Source organism: Pipistrellus kuhlii, unplaced genomic scaffold (genome assembly GCF_014108245.1).
Source record: "Pipistrellus kuhlii isolate mPipKuh1 unplaced genomic scaffold, mPipKuh1.p scaffold_m20_p_4, whole genome shotgun sequence".
NCBI lineage: Eukaryota > Metazoa > Chordata > Mammalia > Chiroptera > Vespertilionidae > Pipistrellus > Pipistrellus kuhlii.
Genome location: NW_023425540.1, coordinates 86,352,266 through 86,373,548, shown reverse-complemented (window position 1 = coordinate 86,373,548; position 21,283 = coordinate 86,352,266). Strand labels below are relative to the sequence as shown.

The following is a 21,283-nucleotide window of genomic DNA, read 5'->3' as shown; positions in this document are numbered from 1 at the left end:
CCATTTGGCGGAAGTTAATTTTGGGACCAGAAGTAAGGCAGTCTGTCCAGGGACATAGATAATACTGGAGTACATCCTTGTCCAAATGGCAAATAGATGAAATTGGCCCAAAGGTACAAAGAGACTTTAAGACAGCACCTCTGTGCACCTGAAGATGCCTCCCAGTGAAATGGAGTAGCGGGAGTAAAGAGGTGGCAGACACTGTGTATAGTGTGTGCGTGCACACTCACCTACCTGCATGCTTTATCCCAAAGTTATGGGTCAAGAACAAAGAGCAAGATGTCATTTGCTGAAGAGGAAGGGTATATACACGCGTTGTAGTAGAGAGAGGAGAGTGCGTTTTTTCTGGTTCCATGCAAAGTAGTTGGTCATTTTTTTCCCTGGCAAGCAGGAAAACACGAAATATTTTTGTCAAACCTATATGCATTTTTGTGGTTTTTAAAGAGGACAATAAGATGGAATGAACAATTTAGACTAATGCATTCATTCGAGAGCAAATTAATCTGAGTAACTTTTAGAACATTAGAACAGGTATTCAAATTAGCCCTGGGCCCACCCTTAGAAGTTAAATAACCGAGCTATATAGAGAAAGAATAAGTTATCATAAGGGTAAATATGGACCTAGTTCTTTCTATGTGCAGGTACTGATGTACACACTGTACCTAAATTAACACGTTAAAATTCCTTTGGCAATTTTCCAAATGAGGGGACTAAGGTTCAAGGAGTTAGCATCATGGGACTAAGATGCCACAGCTAGCTGGTAAGAAACTGGCTAGAATTTGAAAGCAAGGGGCTATCTTCTTTACAACCAGATATGCTGCTTCTTTCTTTTTTGTGAATATTAGAAGTCATTCTTACTGACTCTGCCGTATGATAGCAGAGACTCCTGATCTACGTCCAAATCCAGAAGAGAAATAAGATAATGATTTTGGATTATGTCCACCACCGTCTGCCACCATAGTCAGACATGTCATCCAGGTGTGTCAGGGGAAGCTGTAAGGAGTCTGAACAAGCACGTCCTGATCTCTACGACTTGTTCCAAACAACTTACACCTTAAAAACAGGGGGCCCAGCTAAGTAAGTGACACTTGGGAAATCTGAACATTTGTGGTTGAGTTGACAATATTGGGCCTCTGCTTAATCAGAAGCTTTTCCTTTGTTGCCTGTATATCTGTGTCTGTAGGTAGAGAGAGCTTGTGGTAGTCAGAAATGTGGGGATATGCTGCTGCGAACTCAACCCTCCAAAACTATCCCTTGGAAATATTTGGAAAAAACACACACTGAGACTCCTTTCAGCTTCAATCTAAAGTTTCAGGCACCTGTATCTATGGAATGCATACAGGGGTGGGCAAAAGCAGGTTTAGTTATAATACAAATAAACAAGAAAATAATTAATAAATGATAATACAAGAATAAACCTACTTTTTTGCTCATTCCTGTATATATAAAGATATCGGTGTGGAATATATTTATTTCCATAAGCAGGTATAATTACTAATGTCGCCCATTGAAATACCCATGACTAAGAATTTCGGGGGGCATTTTAAATCTCCCCAAGTATAAAAATAGTCTGCGTTTATCTTACAATTTTGAATATGCCTCAAAGCTGCAACGAAAACCCTGTCATTGATTTGCTAGGGATGTTTAGCAGGCCAGCCCTGTGTCTGTCTGAGATAGAAAGCCAGACTTATTAGTCATTTCTCTGTATAAGATGCTGCGTTAATGACACATATCATAATATTCCATAGTATAATTATCGATTTTCTGAAGCTTATGCAGAATTAACAGCCCAGCCTCCAATTGTCTCCCCGAATGGGGCATGAAAAGTTCACATATTTTGTAAATTAAAATCGATATTTTCAATCTCTCCTAAAGGTAATTTTCCTAATTTAGTGGACTTTTCCCTAACATTTATTTTCTCTTTTAATTATAAAATGGCAGGGTATTGATTTCCCTGTATAACCTCCTGACGCCCTGAGTGCATTTTTATTGCTAACGCAGGGTGGGGGTGGGGAGAGCAGTTGAACCTCTTAATGAGGATCTTTAATTACTAGCTTTGTATTAATTTGCTTTGATAAATTATGACATGCGCTCTCCCTCGCCTACACAGTCCAGGGGAGGCATTCAGAAAGCTATGCAGGAAGGTCTTTCATTTTGGGTGGTTCTTCTGAGCTCTCAGGCCTGGACAAACTCTGAAACACTCACCCAACTTGGCCCCAGAGCAGGTAGACATAAATCAGCTTAATCCCACAACCACACATAAATCTTCTCTGAAGACAAGGTGGTGTTTTCCTGTTATATTAAGCAGCATTTATTAGTTTTCCATATGTATCACCATCTTCAGACTTCTGGAGTCTTATTCTCAAGACAAAAGATTGATAAGTCAATAAAATAAAATAAAAATAAAATAAAAAGTTCAGATGGGTTTCCAAGAATTTAGCCTGAACCTATGTCCATTCCATTTTAGAGTTTAAAGACAACCAAGACCCTACAGAGAAGTATAATATCTACAAATATCTGTTCCCAGTAGCATGCCTCAACTTATGTAGTGTAATTAGAATAGTGTTTCTAAGAATCTCAAGGAAGAAGCCTCAAAGGGGATTCTTACAGTTTTCCTGTCTGTGTGAGCGATCCCCTTTGCTTGCTAATAAAAAAGGTTTTTAAGAAGTGGTGTCTTTGAGAGATAATCATAATATCTAGCCCACACAACTATTGATTGAAAGCACCTTTAATCTTCATAAATAAGTACAACAAAATCAAAATAAATAACAGAAGGTTATGCAAAGACGTCAGCATGGTACTGACAAATGGCAAATTCATCTGTTTCTCGATTGCCGCTAAGATCACTGCAAAGCTTAACCACACTGTATATCATATCTGCCAACTCATTTCTGTGATTAAATATTCCATCAGTGGGCCTCTAAGGCAGCAAAGCTTAACAAGATTCATAAGATGCACCACTTGAACACGCATAACTCACTTCGAGGGATGGAGAGCACCCCGCTTGCAAAGGAAAATTGGAATCCAGTTCAATTACTCCACAAGTCGCGATCAATAAGGGAAGGAAAAGACCTTTCAGTGCAATGCAAATGTAAGATATAGTTTGGTCCTGATGACAAGAAACACACAATTCAGGTCCGTAGTAGGAAGATACAGAGTAAATTAGTCAAAAGCCTTGAAGATGACAATGAAAAATTGTCTTGGTGAGACTATTACTATGAGCAGGTGTTTTGTTGTTGTTTTGTTTTGTGTTGTTTTTTTTTTTTTTTTGGGGGGGGGAGTGAGGATCCTGAATATATACTCCTCCTGAAAATAACAATTTCTGATTTTGAGGGGCAGAACAATAACAGTTACTTAAAGAAGGGTGTACCTGGCTGCAAAGTCGTATTTGAAAGGTGGTCAGGTCTTGAAAGTAGGTTATCCTTGAGTTATAAGTAGGAGTCGATAATATAATGAGTACCAAATAACTTTACAGGCAGTAAAGTAAAATAATAGTGTGTGATCACTGAAATCACCTTGATCATGCCCACATTGGTCCAAACTGGCCATGGACACATGGGTACCAGGCGAGGCGATGGGAAAGCGAATTGGGATCTCAATATAAATTTTAAAAATGAAGAAGATGGATGTAGCACTCTGTGATTGCTTATCTTGAAAGGGCAGCTGTGTTTGACCTGGGATTATCTGTATAACAGTGTTGGTTTTCTATGGGCTTTGGGTTCGAAAAAAGGTAGATGATGAAGGTCTCCCTCCCAGTTGCGTCCCTCTCCCAACTTCACTTGATTGAGTCCATTACAGTTATGAGAATGACCTTTAGCCACACTTTTAAATGGGCTTTTTTCTCCTGATTCGTTCTTTGCAATTTGAATATAATAGCATCTGCAAAAAAGTAAGATTATCCAGAACATGTGGTAACTATAGCCCCTGGCCCAAGCTGCTTTTCTTTTATTGGTCCCAGTCCCAGTCCCAGATCTAGGGCTGGGCTCAGGATGAGCTGCCAAAATACTGGGGACAAAGCCTGCCCTGCTTGGGGTGTCCTGAGCATCCTGAAAGAGTGGAGTGTGAGGTTGGAAGATACCCGATTCCACTCTGAGCCTCTCACAGTCACAGCTGCTAATAGTCAGGCACCCTCATGACTTTAACATTTCCACATCCACTCACTGGACCAGACTTATCCACACACACAGCTATGGCGGTAAGGAACTATTCCTTGTGAACCATGACCTTCGGCTCTGGGCTGGTCTGTATAATTTGCACACCTGCCAGATTAAACGCAGTGCCCTTCAGTGAACTGGAACAGACGGGTCCAGATTTAAGTCCTGAAGGCAAAGGAGCATCAGCCTGGCATGGTTCCCCTTCAAAGAATATATCTCGTGTATCTCTTTGGCTTTGCCTCCTTTTGGTTGCAATTCACTTTTCTCTCCTCTCCTCCCCCATCTGTCTCAGCATATTTCATCCCATCCCTGCCCACATTTGGCCTTAAGTTTTATCTGTATTCTTCCCTGTCCCACAGAGGCAATGCAGCTCAGCTTTGATGGAGCCTGTGGGGTTTTTGGGTCTTCAAATAGGATCAGGACTTGCTTCCATGCTAAACACTGCATTTCCTAAATAAATGAGTGTCCCTTGTACTGTATGAAAGTCTATCCAGGAGCGCTCCCCCAAATCAGGGAGGTGCAGAACAGTCCCTATTGGAGCCCCACATCTAGGCTGTGGGGGAAAGATGAGGTTTGATCACCTGGTTCTGGATACATTTCACAGGGAGAGTTTTAGGCTGCATCATCAATACACTGAATAATTCAAAATATCAGCAACATAAGACAAATTGGGGCACTTATTCTATGCCTGGCAATGTGTTAAACACTTTGCATCTCCTCAAGTCCTCCTAAGAATGTTATAGCATTAACATTATTATAGAAATGGTGAAACCAAGGCTTCACGGATGGTTATCTCATTCCCTAAATTACAACTAGTATGTTAAACACACACACACACACACACACACACACAACACCTGTTTATTACAGAAAGGTCTTTTTTCTAACCTCAAAGCCCATGTTTTTCCTCACCTTGTTCCACAGTTTCCTCTGTAGGAGGAGAGGAAGGAATGCCTGCCTCATCCCCGCTCCATCCCCACACATGTCTTCTATGCATATAATAACTAATAAAAACATCTTTGCATTTAATATCACACACATGCCAAACTCCACATTGGGATTTTTACATACATTTACATAAATTGCAACCTGGCAAGGTGAGTGTCATTATCTTTACATTGCAAATATATTAGGAAATCCAGTCAAGTTAAGTTGCCCAAGGTTGCTGACTTCCAAAGCTAGAGAGCTTTATCCAAACCTATATCTTTGTGAATCTGAAGTGCATTCCATTTTACTAAAACAACTTACTCCCCACAAATGCTTTAATTAATCCAATATCCTTGATCAATGGTTTTTAACTGGGAGTGATCCCTACCTCCCCATCCATCCCACCCCAGAGGAACTGGGGAATTTCTGGAGACATTTTTCATTGTCAATCCTGGGAGGATGGGTGTTCACTACTGACATCTAGTGGTTGGAGGCCAGGAATGCTGCAAAACATGCTACAGTGTCCAGGACAGCCCCCCACCACAAAGAAATATCTGGCCCCAAATGTTGACAGTGCTCAGGTTGAGAAATCCTGTCCTGATAGAAGGACATTGCTAAAGACGTCACATATTCACTGAATATTTTAATCACTCTTGTGTTCACCACTTGCTACTGCTAAAGACAGCTGTAGTTCTGAAAAGCAATCAAAGAATTTAAAGAGACATTCGCCCAAATTTTTCTTTCTTGTGATTTTTGACTCCAGAAGAGAAGAACATAACATTTGATTATATACTTCGGAACTGTGTTGGGGGTTCCCAAGATCACACTCTGTGATGGGCTAGAAGGACTCACAAGACTCAGAAAGGTGGTTATATTCGCCTTTTTATTTAAGTAGGAGGATCCAGATTAAAGATCAGCAAAGGGAAAGAGTTCAAGGGGTGAAGGCCAGAAGATCAGTTAGGAGTTCTCCCCATGGAGGCTCAGAGAGAAACTTGATTTCCCAGCAATGATGTGTGACAGCACCAAAGTGTTGTCAGTCAAGGACTCTCACCTGAGACTCAGTGCCCAGAATTTTTATTGGGAGTCAGTGACAGAGACATGAAGCATCCATATGACTGGCCTCAACTACTCAAATCTTAGCCCCCAGAGCAAAACAAAGCATTCACCATCCTTAAGGCAAATTGCTGCCTTATTACACTGGTACTGTGTGGCCCAAGGGCTCAGGCATCCAAACCCAGTCCTAGCAGGTGATTTATTGGAGGAGTTGACTGAGGGTCAAAACCCAAAGCAAGGAATATATAGGGTTTGAGAAACCCTGCAGAGTTAACCCTTTCATGCACTACAGAAAAAGATGAAAAGATGATAATACATAGCAATGGTGATAATGATAGCAGTGGTTGATGTGATAATGATAATATAAGACAGGATGTACCACCATGTTGGTTGCTTATAGAAGAAAAGATCAAGCTGAATGTACTTACAGAAAAATAGAACGTATGGCTTTTCGCTCAGAGCCCGGTCAGCACATTTCTTCAGTAGAGGGCCAGCTAGTAAATATTTTGGGTTTTGCGTGCCATTTGGTCTCTGTCAGGACTCAACTCTGTCAGTGTGTTCAAGGCAGCCACAGACAATACATTATGAATGGGGGTGCCTGTGTTCCGAGGAGGCTTTATTTAAGGAAACCAACATTTAAATTTCATATCACTTTCACGGGTCACGAACTAGTCATCTGTTTGGGTGTTGTTGTTTTTTACCCCAATTATGTAACAGTCTGGAAGCCATGACCCCTCTCTGCTGACCCTGGCTTGGGAAGTCCAGATTTAATAAACACCAAGCCACTAGTTACCGCCCGGGGGAATGTTGCTGTTGTCTCTAGCATTGCACTGGTTTAGCAGTTACACACTGCAGAAACCCCCCCTGAGGCTTGCCGATTGTCACTCATTTGTGTGATTTTCATCAAGGGAGGGCCTCAGAAACTCGTCTTGTGTAAAGTAACACATGCCACTGGCTTGTATCAGTTCATTCTTAGGACCAGTTACAGCATCGAGGGACTGAGAAGTGCCAGGCACTGTGATGGGCACTGAGTGGGGGCTAGGGAGCAGTCCTTCCCCCCAGAATTTGGCAGGACAGTCGAGGATATAGACAAGGAAAGCAGCTCAGTGGGCCACAAATGATGATATCTATGGAGCACTGAAAAAGAACAACCCCTTGCATTAGCATTCAGAGGGGCGATACAAATAAGGTTTTGAAGGGTAAGTAAGAGTTAGCATTATAGAGCAAGCATGTCAAAAATCAAAGGCTAACATTTAAGTTCATGTGGGCCGCAAAAAACAAAAGCTTCAATTTTCATAGAAACATAGGTTTATTTTGATAGAGACATGCTTAATACAAAGGGCGGAAATAAATGAGTAATCGTTAACATAAAATAATGGAACATTTTAATAAAAATTAATATATTTTTTTAACATTATCTTACCAGACACTGAATAACTGCAAAAACTAGTAAGTGTAGGCAAATAAATCTTGTTTTCTGAAAGCAAAATATTTCCTGTTGCCCACACCAAACAAAGCAGTACAAGACTAATGATGTGGCAATCGGCTGCTAAAATATTCGCTGCTAGTATTAGTGGAGAAAAATGGTGCGCCTGCATGTAAGGCACATAAGGGAAATGAATGCAACATGATATAGTAATCAGTCATTAGCGAACATTGTAGTTTGTTATTAGTAATTATGTATAACAGGATGTTGTAAAAATTAAGTTATGAAATTTTTATTAAAACATTTTTTTACATATGGTCACATTGGGCTGCAAAAATATTTGTTGTGGGCTGTATTTGGCCCATCGATCCTGAGTTTGACATGCTTATTGTAAAGATAACTAAGGAAGGATTTTGGTAAAGCCTATAGGAATTTCTCAACCTTTATCTACAGAATCCACTGAGAAATGTTAAACAAACAAAGACAAATACAGGCATGCACTTGACTTTCACCTGAGATAGAGATTTCTGAGGCAAAATCAGGTTTCCCCCAAAGGCTAAGAAAGACTGATCTTCTGAGAGCAGAGAGGACCTTCTAGAGAAAAGCTGCAGAGGACCTGGGCTCTAGAATTTATCCTGTGAGTCTCAGGCAACCATTGAAAGCTCTGATAAAAACATAAAAAAATAAAACAAGCAATACACTTGGTATGAGGCAGCACCCAAATTTACCTTTGAAGCAAATAATAGTCTTATCCTGAGAACAGATTCCTAACATGTAGGTCAGGCCCTGAGGGCTAGAAAAAGTAACTGCTCATCAATTCCAGAGATTGGCTTCTTGACAGGCCCCAGGATGACCAGGCTGCTACTCAACTCCAAAGCTATCATAAAATTTGTTTCCTGGTTCTATCTAAATCTTTCCCTAGGAAAGTAAATTCCTGGATATATATATATATATATTTTTTTTTTTTTTAAATGAGGTGATTTTTTTTTTCTTTTTATATTTTAACTGGTATGGCCATTCTATTACTATTTTGTTTTAAAGGTGTTTTGTTTGGCCATTCTATTCCTATTTTGTTTTACAGGTGTTTTGTTTTTTTGTTTTTTGTTTTGTTGTTTGTTTGTTTTTTTGTTTGTTTGTTTTTGCTTCCCACTTTCAGAGTTCTTTTCAAAATGTATAATTCGCTGTTGTTGGCCCAAGATTGAGTTGTTGTGTAAGTAGAGACAAATTGACCAAATGTTGTTTATCACCCTGTATGGTAATTAGATATAGATGCTCATTCCCAAGCATATAATAAAGCTCTCCTGTTAGCTTTTTAAAGGGCAGTGTTGAAGAATCAACAAGCAAGTGGCAAAACCTCCTTAGGTTATGTTGATGACAGTTAATGCATTTCTAGAACTTCTCTGGAACTGTTACAACCCATTACAGTTGAATATTGGTTATGAAAAATTAATAAAGCCAGTGGAAAATGGAATCCAACATTAGCATTCCCTATTTACACCAAAGAATCAGCCAGTATCAATTATGCCATATACTACATTCTAATGAGTTTTTCATTAAACTGTATACCATTATGGAAACTAAACAAGAATTACTCAAAGAATAATGCCAAAGGCTGTTATTTTTTTTTGAGAGAGAGATTAAGTTATTTAATGGATTATGCATTTAAATCTGATGCAAAGGTTAATTGATGTATGCTTATCATTGTGTTCAATCCAATATCATTTTAAAATTGTGAATACTCCAATATCATTGATATTTCCCCTGGGAAAGAAATGGGAGTCTATGTGTAAGTTTCTAGTGTTTGTTTCATACCATCAGATATTATAAAGATGGAAACTCTATAATTTCTCTGTCATTTTTTAAAATAATTTTCACCGTTGAAATTTTCTATTTGCCTTCAGCTCATTGTGTGTGTGTGTGTGTGTGTGTGTGTGTGTGTGTAGGCGGGTGGGGGGAGCATATTTAAAGGAATGTATCTAATTACTCTTTGAGAGACTCAAAGTTGAAGTATAGTTTCTACTTTCAGCAGAGGAGTGCAGTCAGTGATGTAAATCTAATCTGGGACAGAAAGGGAGGTCAAAATGAATCTCTGCCCCCATTCCACAAATATATCCAGCTCCTCCAAAAATAAAGTCCTATCATAGTTCATGAAATACAAGAGAGGGCACACAGGCAGGCTCTCCAAAAGGTTTTTGGTCTCTTTGATCATCTTAGAGACTCTTGTCCCTAAAAAAAAAAAAAAAAAAAAAAAAAAAAAAAAAAATGAGAGAGAAACATTGAGGCGGGACATCTAGGGTTTTGCAGAAATCTGTAAACTCCATTGATCTCTACTTATTGGTCCAAAAGCACAACGGTATGTTTTCCTCCTGAGCTAAGAGGCAAACTGAAATGTCTTTAGGAGCAGGCTGTGAGATCAGTAAGTGACACAGTCAGAGGGGACATGTCTCAATTATGGGAAGGAGTGAGTTCTCCCCATCATCCTGAGCGGCCCTGCCAGGCAGGAACACTGACCCTAAACCCATGTGGCCCCATATCCTGATTCCTAGAAAAGAAGCCAGATTCTGTCTTGTAACAGTAAACCTTTCACATTTAAAGATGTGTAATTATTCTTCAATCTTAAAATGTTTTCCGTTAATTCTATTATCTTTAGCATTGCGGTTAGTGGTCAAAGAGAACAGTACACTAGTCATCATTTTGCTACTTTTTCTTTAAAGGAACAGGGAAACAAGTATGTTCCCAAAGTGCCATATTTTGAAATTCCAAATAACAGTTATTTCTATTATTATTATTATTATTATTATTATTATTATTACTGAGCTCATTTACTGTTGGTACTATTTTCCATACCCTCTCTCATGACAGTTCTAATCTTTATAACAGTACTTGATAAAATAGATATTTGTGTTCCTATTTACAGATGTGAAAACTGAGGCTCAGGAATGTTAGATGCCTTGCCCAAGGTCAAAGAAATAGTGACTGAGGCTGGAAAACAAAACTAAGGTTAAAAGTTTCAAAAGCCCATGCTTTTTCTGTCTCTCCCCCCCTTCCTCCCCCTCCCCCGACATAAAGAGTTCACTATTTCTTCTCTCTGTGTTCCCTGCCTCCGTCCGTGTCTTATTCCTATCTTGCAAGTAGGATTTTCTCCTTTATAGGAGATACATCCTTGCCAGAGGCTTCCTTGGATGGATTTAAAACCCTATCACGGATTCATAAAGGCGATCAGGAGCTTCTGCCTAACAGTTTTAGCCCGGAAGAGTCAGGTGTTTTCAGCCAGAATGCCCCTGCAGAATCCTCAGACACGGTTTAGCTGAAATGGGATTAATGGAGATATCATCCCAACATTGATAAGGATGTTTGATCAACTCAGGACCAAGCATCACCACTAATAAGCTTCATGAGAGAGTCTTAACTTTAGAATCAGGCAAAGCTGGCTCCGATTTCAGTTCCGTCTCATCTTTTTTCTCCCTCTCAGCCTTAGTTTTCTTGTGCGTACAATAAGAAATATATATCTTAACCATTGTAGAGCATATATGGCCAAGTACCAAAAACTCAGTGGCATCTTAAAGGTCACTCTCATTAGCACTGGCTGTGCTTGAGGATGATTATGTACTAGTAGTTCCCATCAGCTTAGTATTTTTAGCAGCCAGGCAAAATCTTAGGCCCCACCCTAGACCTACTAGATAAGATTCAGCATTTTCAATGGGTCCCCCGGGTGATTCAGTACACATTAATTAGAATTTGAGGAGCAAGAGTCTAGGTCACATGTGTCAAACACAAGGCCCGCGGGCCAAATCCGTCCCGCCAGGCCTTGCAATGTGGCCCGCACCGCGCTGTCATCACTGCACTCCGCTGCGTTTCCATCACAATGACAGTTTATGACTGTTCAGTAAACCATTCGGCCCGCGATTTAGGCTGGATTTTAGATTTTGGCCCCTTCTCTGATTGAGTTCGACACCCCTAGTCTAGGTCAACCCTTGTGAATCTATTGACACCCTTTACGCTGAAGGCCAAATCCCTTAAAGCAAATAAAACCTAGCTTCATCGTTTTTGTTGTGGCTGAATGCTAGCCTTCCATAAATACCATACAGATCAGGTGTTCTCATGGTTCATTGTCTTGAGTAACAATAAATACAGAAGACATTTTGGGCAAGTATTGAAAAGGAACATGTCTTAAAATTTTTTGGTTGTTCTTTTATTAATAAAAGTGAAATGAAATTAAAATTTTGGCCAGTATTGCTAAAATGATACCCTCTAAAATATTCAGTGACAGCTTCCTGGGAGGGGCTAATGCTGTCTTGAGAGGTAGTTACTAGTAGTACTTTTCCAAACAGGAAAATGACTCTGGAACAGGGCTCAGAAGGCTTTCTCTGTAAAGATACACAGAGTAAATATTTTAGCCTTTGTGGGCTGAACAAAGGTCTCTGTTGCAAGTATTCAGCTGCCTTGCAGCATCAATGCAACCATAAAGAAAACATGTTAATGAATGATGGTGGCTCTGTTCCAATAAAACTTTGTTTATAAGTACCGAAATTTGAATTTTATTTGATTTTTTCATTTGTCATCAAATCTTATTTCCCTATTGATTTTTCTCTCAGTCATATAAAAATGTAAAGACCAGCCCAGCTGGTGTGGCTCAGTGGTTGGTCATTGATTTATGAACCAGAATGCCATAGTTTGATGCCAGGTCAGGGCACATGCCCGGGTTGCAAGGCTCAATCCCTAGTGTGGGGCGCACAGGGGGCAGCCAATCAATGATTCTCTCTCATCATTCATGTTTCTATCTCCCCTTCTCCCTTCCTCTTTAAAAATCAATAAAAATATATTAAATATAAAATAAATAAATAAAAATGGCAAGACCTTTCTCAACTCATGGGCCATACAAAAATAGTTAGTAGGCCAGATTTGGCCAAAAAGCAGCAGCTTGCCTACACATTATTTAGAAGATGAGTCTTAAATTAATGGGTCCAGGATTCTGGTTGCTTTCATTTGCACTCAGATTGCAAGATTTCTATTTTCATGACCTTGGGCGAGATCCACAAACTCCCTATGCCTCAGTATCCTGTCCATTAATTGAGTGTAATAATAGCACCTGTCTTACAGGTTGTTAAGTGGAGGAGATAATCCAAGTTAAATGTTGAATAGGTAGGTTTGCCTGGCACTTACCAGGTATTCAGGAGGCAATTATTGTAATTGCTACTGATAATGTTAATTATCATATTGAGTCAATTGAATATTTTTTGTGTGAAAGCCTCTATTAGCCTAAATCTTGGAGGCAGGAGAATAAGAGAACAGTTCAAGTGAAACGTTACATTTTTAAACAATAAATAATCAGGAAGAAAGTTGCACAAAGGTTCTTGGTCGTATTCTTTTGTGTACTCTGAAATTATGCCACACAAAAAAAAAAGTGAAAAGAAAAAAATATTTAATAATATATATTTTTTAATAGTATGAAACCCAAAACTTACAAAATAAATGGGAATGAAAGATAATTTCCACCACACACAGATTCATCTCAGGACGCCTTTAAAGATGAAATTACTCCAGGACAATTAAAAACATGATTTGGTTTATAAGAATTAAATACACATACATTTTTGTGCAACATCCGTGCCTAAATGGGAATACCCCTGCAGTTAGAGTGCCACCTCAACCTTTCGGAGCAGCCATCTTTCAGGCATGTAAAACAGCACTAGGTATCAGCTGTGAAAATATTCTTACACAGATTAGCTCAATGCTAGTCTATGTTTAAAAATGTTCACAAACAAGGCATTTTTAACCCACCCTGGGGTTGGGTAAGTCTGTCAGTTGCAAGCAGTGACTTCCATGGCAGGGACCACATGCCAGCCTCCCAGGCCTCCACATCGAACAGAAGTTTGATGCTTCATGGGGGAGGAAGTTTTTAAGAGCCCCAGCATTCACTCACCATTTGGGACTTTCTGAGTGCCTTTACAGAGACTCGAGGCTAAGACTTTAGGAACACTGGGCCCCCTCCAGGGCTCTGTTTTTAAGTGGCCCCTCCCTGCATGAGGCCACAAACAAGGTAGATGTTTGTGGAGGTACAGATAGCACGTGACACACACCCCTACCAGTGGGTGCTCCAGAAGTCCATCGGCCCTTAGCTACTTAATAAAGTTTTGTTGGTGTTATTCGTGTGTGTGTGTGTGTGTGTGTGTGTGTGTGTGTGTGTGTGTGTTTGGTTGTTATTTTTTTTTTAACATTTTAATAGAGATATGTGTATCCTTCTCCAAATTTTCTAGCCCGTCTTAGCCTTGGAGCTAATGGAGTGACTTGGCTGCTCCCTGTTGCCAGGCTGTTGGGATGTACTTTTGACTTTTCTTTTTAATCCAGAGATTATAGGAAGGGTCTAACCATTCACCCTGGGGCTGATTGAGAACTCTACCTGTTCAGTGCTGATACGGAACAGACATTGCAAAACAGCCTTTCTTTTCTTCCTTCTCCTATTCCAGTCCAATTTTATTTCTTGAAAGTATAAATAGCTGCCTATCAGAAATCCATTAGTTTCTCTCCTCAGTTGCTTCCTGCCTCTTACCATAGGTCCCTGGGCCCCTGGGACAGGAGAGTAAGTAAGTAAGACATGATTCCCAACTTCTGGGAGTTTGCAGTGTTCCTGGGAAAGACGTTCCTTAAATAGATGATTACAACGCAATATGGAAAAGCAGAGGAAGGAAGCGGAACCTGGCCAGGTAGAGGCACCTAGATCCAGGTTCTAAGAGCAGAAGCCAGAGCCCAGTTTAGAGAGAATGACCAGAAGTAATGAGACTCTCTCAATAGCTTAGACTTAGAGGGTATTGAAAATTGACCCTGTGGTTTTAAGTTCAAATTACTGAAATGTCCTCCTGGATATATTTTTGCCACAGTTATATTATTTTTATTTTGAAACTTTAGATCTTATTTTAGAAGTTATTTTTGACCAGGGGTGCACAGAGGGGGGCAGAGTAGGGCTTTCTGGGGAGCAGCAGCCCCTTCAAGGGCATGCAGGTGTGAGGCCAGAGCTTGGCTCCTGAGCCAATTTTCCTCACCGGAGGGTTGTCACCAGAGTGAAAAATTTAGGACTCTTCCTCTATCCTGTCTGTGATAGGAATCCTCTTCTATGCTTCTCCCTGCCCCTCCAGGGGAGTCTCTGGGTGAGAAAGGGTTGGGCTGCCTCGTCTGAGACATGGACCCTGCCTCACCTTCTCCCAACTGAAGGACAGCAAGCCTTCCCTGAGAGTGCTCCCGGGGACATGTTGCCAGTATTTGAGATGCTGATGATCATGGCACTGGAGTGACAGAGGTGACAGGCCTTGCAAAAGGCTCCGGGGATTCTGAGATTGTGGTCTGTCACACAGAGCCCCTTCCCTGCCCATTGCAGATAGTCATCAACTTTCTAGGAAACGGATGACCAGGCTGCCCAAGGATCATGGGAGGCTGGATGGTTCAATCTAAAAAAAAAAAAAAAAAAAAAAGCTAGAAATGAGGAAAGAAATGAATCTCAGAGTTACAGTTTATAACAGTGTGTGAACTTCAGGCATGCACATTTGCAATATCAAAAAGGGACAGAAGAAGGCACACACAAGAAAGCTTGGTTGAACAAAGCACACTTTTTTAGGAAAATAAAATAAAATAAAAATGGAAAGGTCCTTAAAAACATATGTTAACTTAAAATTAAGAAAGGCTTTTCAAAATGAGAGGCAGCAAGGGGTTATTTGAGATCAATGGGAATAGCTGTTTGGGAATCATTTATTCAGGCAGAAGCCCAAATAGTCTTCTGATTAGGACAGTGGTCATCAAATTCACATGTGGCTCTTTGGACCCTGGAGTGTGGCTCTTCCACAAATACCATGGCCTGGGCGAGTCTATTTTGAAGAAGTGGCATTAGAAGTTTAAGTTTAAAAAATTTGGCTCTCAAAGGAAATTTCAATCGTTGTACTGTTGATATTTGGCTCTGTTGACTCACGAGTTTGCCAACCACTGGATTAGGAGATGGAGGCGATGGGTATTTATGAGAAAGGGAAGAGGATCGATTACCTCAGTGGAAGGAAGGCATTTCTACTGGTGCAGATAAGCTAACATAGTAATGCTAATTCTGAACACTGCTTTTAATTTTCAGCCCAGTAGTCCTCAGTGCAGTAGTCATAACATCTGCTTTCTTATTATCTTTGCAAGCTGTTCTTTGGGACATGTTGCCTAAGCCCAGTCCTAAGATTATTTTGTCCTGATTGTAACATTCCAAAAGTTTGAAGATTCCAGGGCCAGCAGGAAAGAATAATATTGCAATTGTCCAGTTGTCTGTCCCGACTAAAGAATGGGTCTAAATTAAATATAGTGGCCATACTTAAATGATAAGCTTGAGAAACAAAATCACGGAAGTCTTAGGTTGTCCTCCTGGGTGCAGGCATGAGGTAGTCAGAGGTAGATGGGCTGTGCTGGGGGTCATGAGGTGTGTGTGAAAGACTCGCTTCTGGAGTCTCATTAGACGGCTGTATTGCAACATGCTTTGGACAACATTGTAAACACTCCTGATACCGCTGCTTGTACCCCACTATCTATTCCACCTGAGTTTCTAAGCAAACAAACCCTACTCTTGCCCCTACCCCAGAGAAATGCACGGAGGTTACAGTGTATTCCTCCACTGCTTTGCTTTCGCTTAATTCAAAGCTTTCTTTTAAGAAAAGGTCATGGTGTACTGAGAGAACACACAATAAGTACTTTGCAAATTAAATTGGAGGATGTTTTTAGTTGACATCAAAACTAAGTCTTGTGATGGTGGACGTTTTGTTTTACAAAGGTCAAAATCTTTGCAAAAAGCATTTTTAACTACTTAGAGGGCATCCAAACAAGCTATTTCAGAGCAGTCTCTCAGGACCCACAGCATAAGAAAGTGAGGAACATCATGATGCCCCACCAGGATTTAGCCTTCTAGGGACTCAGCCTCATGTCTCAATGGGACTCCTCCATGCACTGGGGTTATTGGAAATCTGTCTATGGTTTCAACTGTGAAATACTAAAATGTCCTTCTGCATATATATTTCCTACAATTACATTATTTTCCTTTTGAAACCTATATACCCCAAGAAATTTCAGATCTCATTTTAATAGTGGTTCTTTTTTTAAAATATTTTTTATTGATTTTTTACAGAGAGGAAGGGAGAGAGATAGAGAGCTAGAAACTAGAAACGTCGATGAGAGAGAAACATCGACCAGCTGCCTCTTGCACACCCCCTACCGGGGATGTGCCAGCAACCAATGTACATGCCCTTGCCCGGAATGGAACCTTGGACCTTTCAGTCTGCAGACCGACGCTCTACCACTGAGCCAAACCAGCTTCAGCGATAGTGGTTCTTTTTAAAATATATATATTTTTATTGATTTCAGAGAGGAAAGGAGAGGGAGTGAGAGAGAAATATCAGTGATGAGAGTGAATCATCGAACAGCTGCCTCCTGTATGCCTCCCTACTGGGGATTGAGCCCACAACCAGGGCATGTGCTATAACCTCCTGGATCATAAGTTGATGTTCAACCACTGAGCCAAACTGAAGGGCTTAATGGAGGCTCTTAACCAGGAGGAGCCCATGAAGGTCTTGTGGAAGAACTTTCTCCTGCCCCACTTTCACTACCTCCACTCTAGAAGGTTCTTATTTGGTAGCTCTCTCTCTCTCTTTCTCTATCCCATGGAAACATTTGCTTCTCTCCAAGAGTTCCAGCAATGAGTCAAAGGGGTCTCACTGGAAAAGCTGGGTAGGGTTAGGGCCTGTCTTTTCTGCTGGGTATCCTACCTTCTGTTGGTTGGTATTAGACTCTGCATCCCATAGTCTGATGTTCAGTTCATTTGCTGTCCATCTCTGTCACAGACCAGCCTCCTGACAGAACTGTAAATACCTGCTGCGGAGAAGTGAGGTCATGAGAAGGCTCATAAGTTACAATAAAGTGTTCTCACCTACTGTAGGAAGAAGAAAGCACTCAGTTTAGCAAAGGTTGATTATGACTCAGGCCCATCCAGACTCTTAATACATTTACTACCAAGGGAAGGTCAGTGAATTCCACTCTTACATCTGGGCTTTTGAGGGAGGAGGGGAAGGGGGGCTCTCCTCCAACTATAAGCCCAGGACCCTAAGGCAAGCAGGAGAGGGACTAGGGGACATTCCTTCAGACAGAACTTTCCCTCAGGGTCTACTTCTTCTGGTCAAACATTGGATGGACTGGGCCGACCTGGTGTTGGGGGAGGGAGAGATTAATCAGAAATCTTAATAGAATCTTTGTGTAACCTGGAAATAATGTACAAAATCCAGAAAGACACCAGGATCAGGGGAGAAGTGAAATTTGGGAATGGCCCTCAGTCTCCTCCTGCCATCCCTCTGTTTTGGCTTGCCACCTGAGGGACAGAGGAATAGAGCTGAGGAGACAACCTTTGGAGTTGTGTCTGGATTTGTACATCAAGAAAGATTGTCATTCTCTTATTGGCCTCTTGTGGCAGCCCCTCTCTGTTTGGTGAAGCCCCACTCACTCTGGAAGTTCAACTTGTGTTGAACTTAGGTAAGACACCAAAAGGTTATAAAACGCCCCCCTCATCACCCAAGGACAGGTCTCCAAGGGTCCAGGTGAGTTCCAGGTTCCCTGAGGGTCAGTTTTCCTTTCACAGGGGATTGCTTTCCTATGGTGATGGGAGAATACAGAGACCCATGGAAGCTCTGACCTTGACCAAACAGGGAAGTGAACACAAACCCCAGGAATGTATTCCCATCATCAGAAATTGGGCAGCAAGCTCCTCAAAAGTCTCTCTCCCACTTTGCAAAGCCTTGGCGTTTGAGCAGCAGTAGGAGAGCAGACTTGATACCCCGAAGAGCCCTGACTCTCATCCTGGGAGGGGGCGGTTGAGCCAAATAGGGCACAGATTGAGAGATATCTCGGGAGTGCACCTTTCTTCCCGCTGTAAGATCCCTCTTTGCAAGGATGAGCCGGTGCCCTTTGCTGTAAATCAGGGGCAAGTCCTCCCTGCAGTGCCGGTGTGGGCCGTGTGTGGGCAGTGATGCAGCCTCTCCCTTTTGGGGGCTGGGAGCTTTAGGGGAGATGCAGAAGTCATAGATGGTCTCACTCCGAGTCCACACAGGGGTTTGAGTGGGTCATAGGACAGCGAAAGTTGCATTTGTTTCTTCCCTGTCTTGTGCTCTTCCTCAGAAGACTGATTTGGACTTATCGATAAATGAGTATGGTGGGGGAGGAATACTTTTCTATAAACATAGCAACACACGTGCTTGCCAATTGCTAAGTAATGATTCTGAGCCAGCCCCTGTGTTGGATGTGTCTCCGTCATATGACTCACCACCCCTCCTGCAGGTAGGTATATTCACCCCATTTTCCAGATGGGAATCCCAAGGCACAGAGAGGTATAGTCACTCACCATGATCACACAGCAAAGTAGTGTCTGAGTCAGGCTTGCTATCTTTCTCCCTGAAATCTCTACACTCTCCTTTGAGCATGGCGTGCTGCTTCGGTATGGACCTGAAACTGGGGTCTTGAGCCAACCAGACCTCTCTACGCCCACCCCGTGGGGAAAGGAATGACATGTGCTTGGTGGGCTGGGAGCGGGCCTCCACCGGCTCCCTCTGGCTAAGGCAGGGGCTGCTGTGGGGGTCCCGTCATGCGCTCTGGGATGGGGCTATGTTTTCATTTGCCTGTCTTTCTCGTTTGCGTTGCCGTGATCTTTCAGGTGTAGTGTGCCTATTCCCAAACCAGATACCATCTATCTCTCTCTCTTTCGTAGGCACGGTGCTGTTGTGCCAGGCAAACCAGGAGGGATCTTCCATGTACAGTGCCCCCAGTTCACTTGTATATACTTCCGCAAGTAAGCCCATGTTGTGGCTCCTTTTTTTGTTTTGTTTTGTCACATAACTCTGAGTCCACTCACCCTCCCTGCCATGTAAGTTTCCTTCCCCTCCCTCCGCACCACCCTCCCGTAGCTCCCTCCAGGTGAATTTGATTTTCATGAGCATGTCTCTGTTTCCCCTTTGCCTTAGTATCCAATCCCTTTGCTCATTACGTCTGAATCCTCACATCCTGATGTCCCAGCCATTCTCTGTGTGGACCTGTCAGGACTGGGTCCAGTGGATGGGATGTGGGGTATTGGAGTGGGGGAGGGGAAGGGAAGGAGGGAAGAAGATAAAGCTCATTACCTGCCTTCTGTCACAGCTTTGTAAATCCGTATGAGAAAAATTGAATTAAAACATGTAGGCCATTCAACTGGCACCTTGGCCTAGCAAAGGTGCTGGGTCAGTCCTCTTGAACAGAATTTCTTCACTGTGGGAAATATGAGCAGCCTGGGCTAGTGTCTTGTTTGCAAGGCTGTTCTATCCTTGGCTATGTGATTCCATTGAGGAAGAGAGGTGGGGAGAAAGAGAAGGAGGAAGAGGAGGAGAGGAGAAGGAGTAGGAGGAGGAGTAGAAGGAGGAGGAAGAGGAAGTAAAGGAAAAGAATGTGGGTGTTCCTTCCCCCCCCCACCCCCCAATTTAAGTAGAGGAAACAACAAGTTAAAGGTTCTTTACTAGATGTAAGTATGCCCATCAAGGACTAGGGGGAGGAAACCAAAATAACAAGAGAAGCCAGATCACAATGCTGAGGTGGAAAATAAAGGTTGCTCTGCCTGGGTAGATGCTCATGGCCACTCCCTTTCCCAATTCGCAGAGCGGGGCATAAAGTGCTCCTGGATCCCATATGGCTCCCAGCCTCTAGCCACAGTCTGACCTCCTCATGTATTTCATACTGTGTGTCTACACCCTATGCAATTCCTATACCTGCCCAAACAGGTCCTCAGTGGGATCCTTGCTCAGAAGTGAGTCTGAGATCATGGGGAAGTGGGATGCTTCTGAGACTGGCTAGAGAAGGGTTGGGGGAGAGCAGAGGATGGAGGCTCATGATGATTAGAGGATGAAAGATAGGAGAAGCCTGACCACCTGCCAAGATCCAGCATCTCAATTCCCAAAAGTTAAGATAAACCCACCTCTTTACTGTAGGGCAACGGTTAGAAGCAGTGACAGGGACCCCAAAATATGATCACCAGAAGGCTTCAGGTCATGTGGGCAGCCAAGGGCTTTTCCCAACAAAAGTATAATCTTCAATAGCAGTTTCGACATTCATGAAATGCAAGGTCTCTGAGAAGCTAGCCATACCAGCCAGATGTGGTTCTTCCGGCATTTATGAAAATTGTCCCATTTGGGCCAGTGCAAATGTCTGTGCATACAGATGGTAGATGAGAATGCTACTGTACATTTTCACACACTCAATCTTGTTTTTGATGCTCACAAAATCTGCACCAGGTAGGTTTTTTAATGTTTGCTTTACAGCCTAGGAAATGGGGGAGACAGAGAAGTGGGGTGATTCCCCTGGGGACTACCAGACAGTATAGGGTAGATTTGCTTTTCAAACCTGAGGAAATTACTTAATCTTCTGGCCCCATTTGGATCTAAATCTCATCATTCCACTGTACGGGTCCCTCCCTCTTCACTATTTCTGAAGGAGAGTTGGGTTGCATTCCAGAGGATTACTTAGTTTATTCTTTAATCCATTTGTCCTATGGGTCCATCTGGGAGGAAACCTCCTATATCCGCACTGTCCAATGGTGTGCTCCTGGGACAGAGACACTGACTTTTTTGTTTTACTTAATTTCAATTAGTGTTACTCTAATTAGCCTTGAGAGGCGAATGGCTGCCATATTGGACAGAGTGGCTTT

General features: G+C 42.0%; 1 protein-coding gene across 21 annotated transcripts in view; it reads left to right on the top strand.

Moving 5' to 3' along the window:
• The window catches only part of RBFOX1 (RNA binding fox-1 homolog 1), a 2,022,031-nt gene that overhangs the window by 1,920,036 nt on the left and 80,712 nt on the right, over positions 1-21,283 (top strand). For 18 of the 21 annotated variants that reach the window (XM_045571305.1, XM_045571304.1, XM_045571310.1 and 15 more), the window contains one exon: positions 19,322-19,402. The exons of the other annotated variants lie outside the window; for them this stretch is intronic. In XM_045571305.1, the coding sequence (XP_045427261.1) occupies positions 19,322-19,402 (81 nt within the window). The remainder of the gene's footprint in view (positions 1-19,321; positions 19,403-21,283) is intronic. 21 annotated transcript variants of the gene reach the window in all.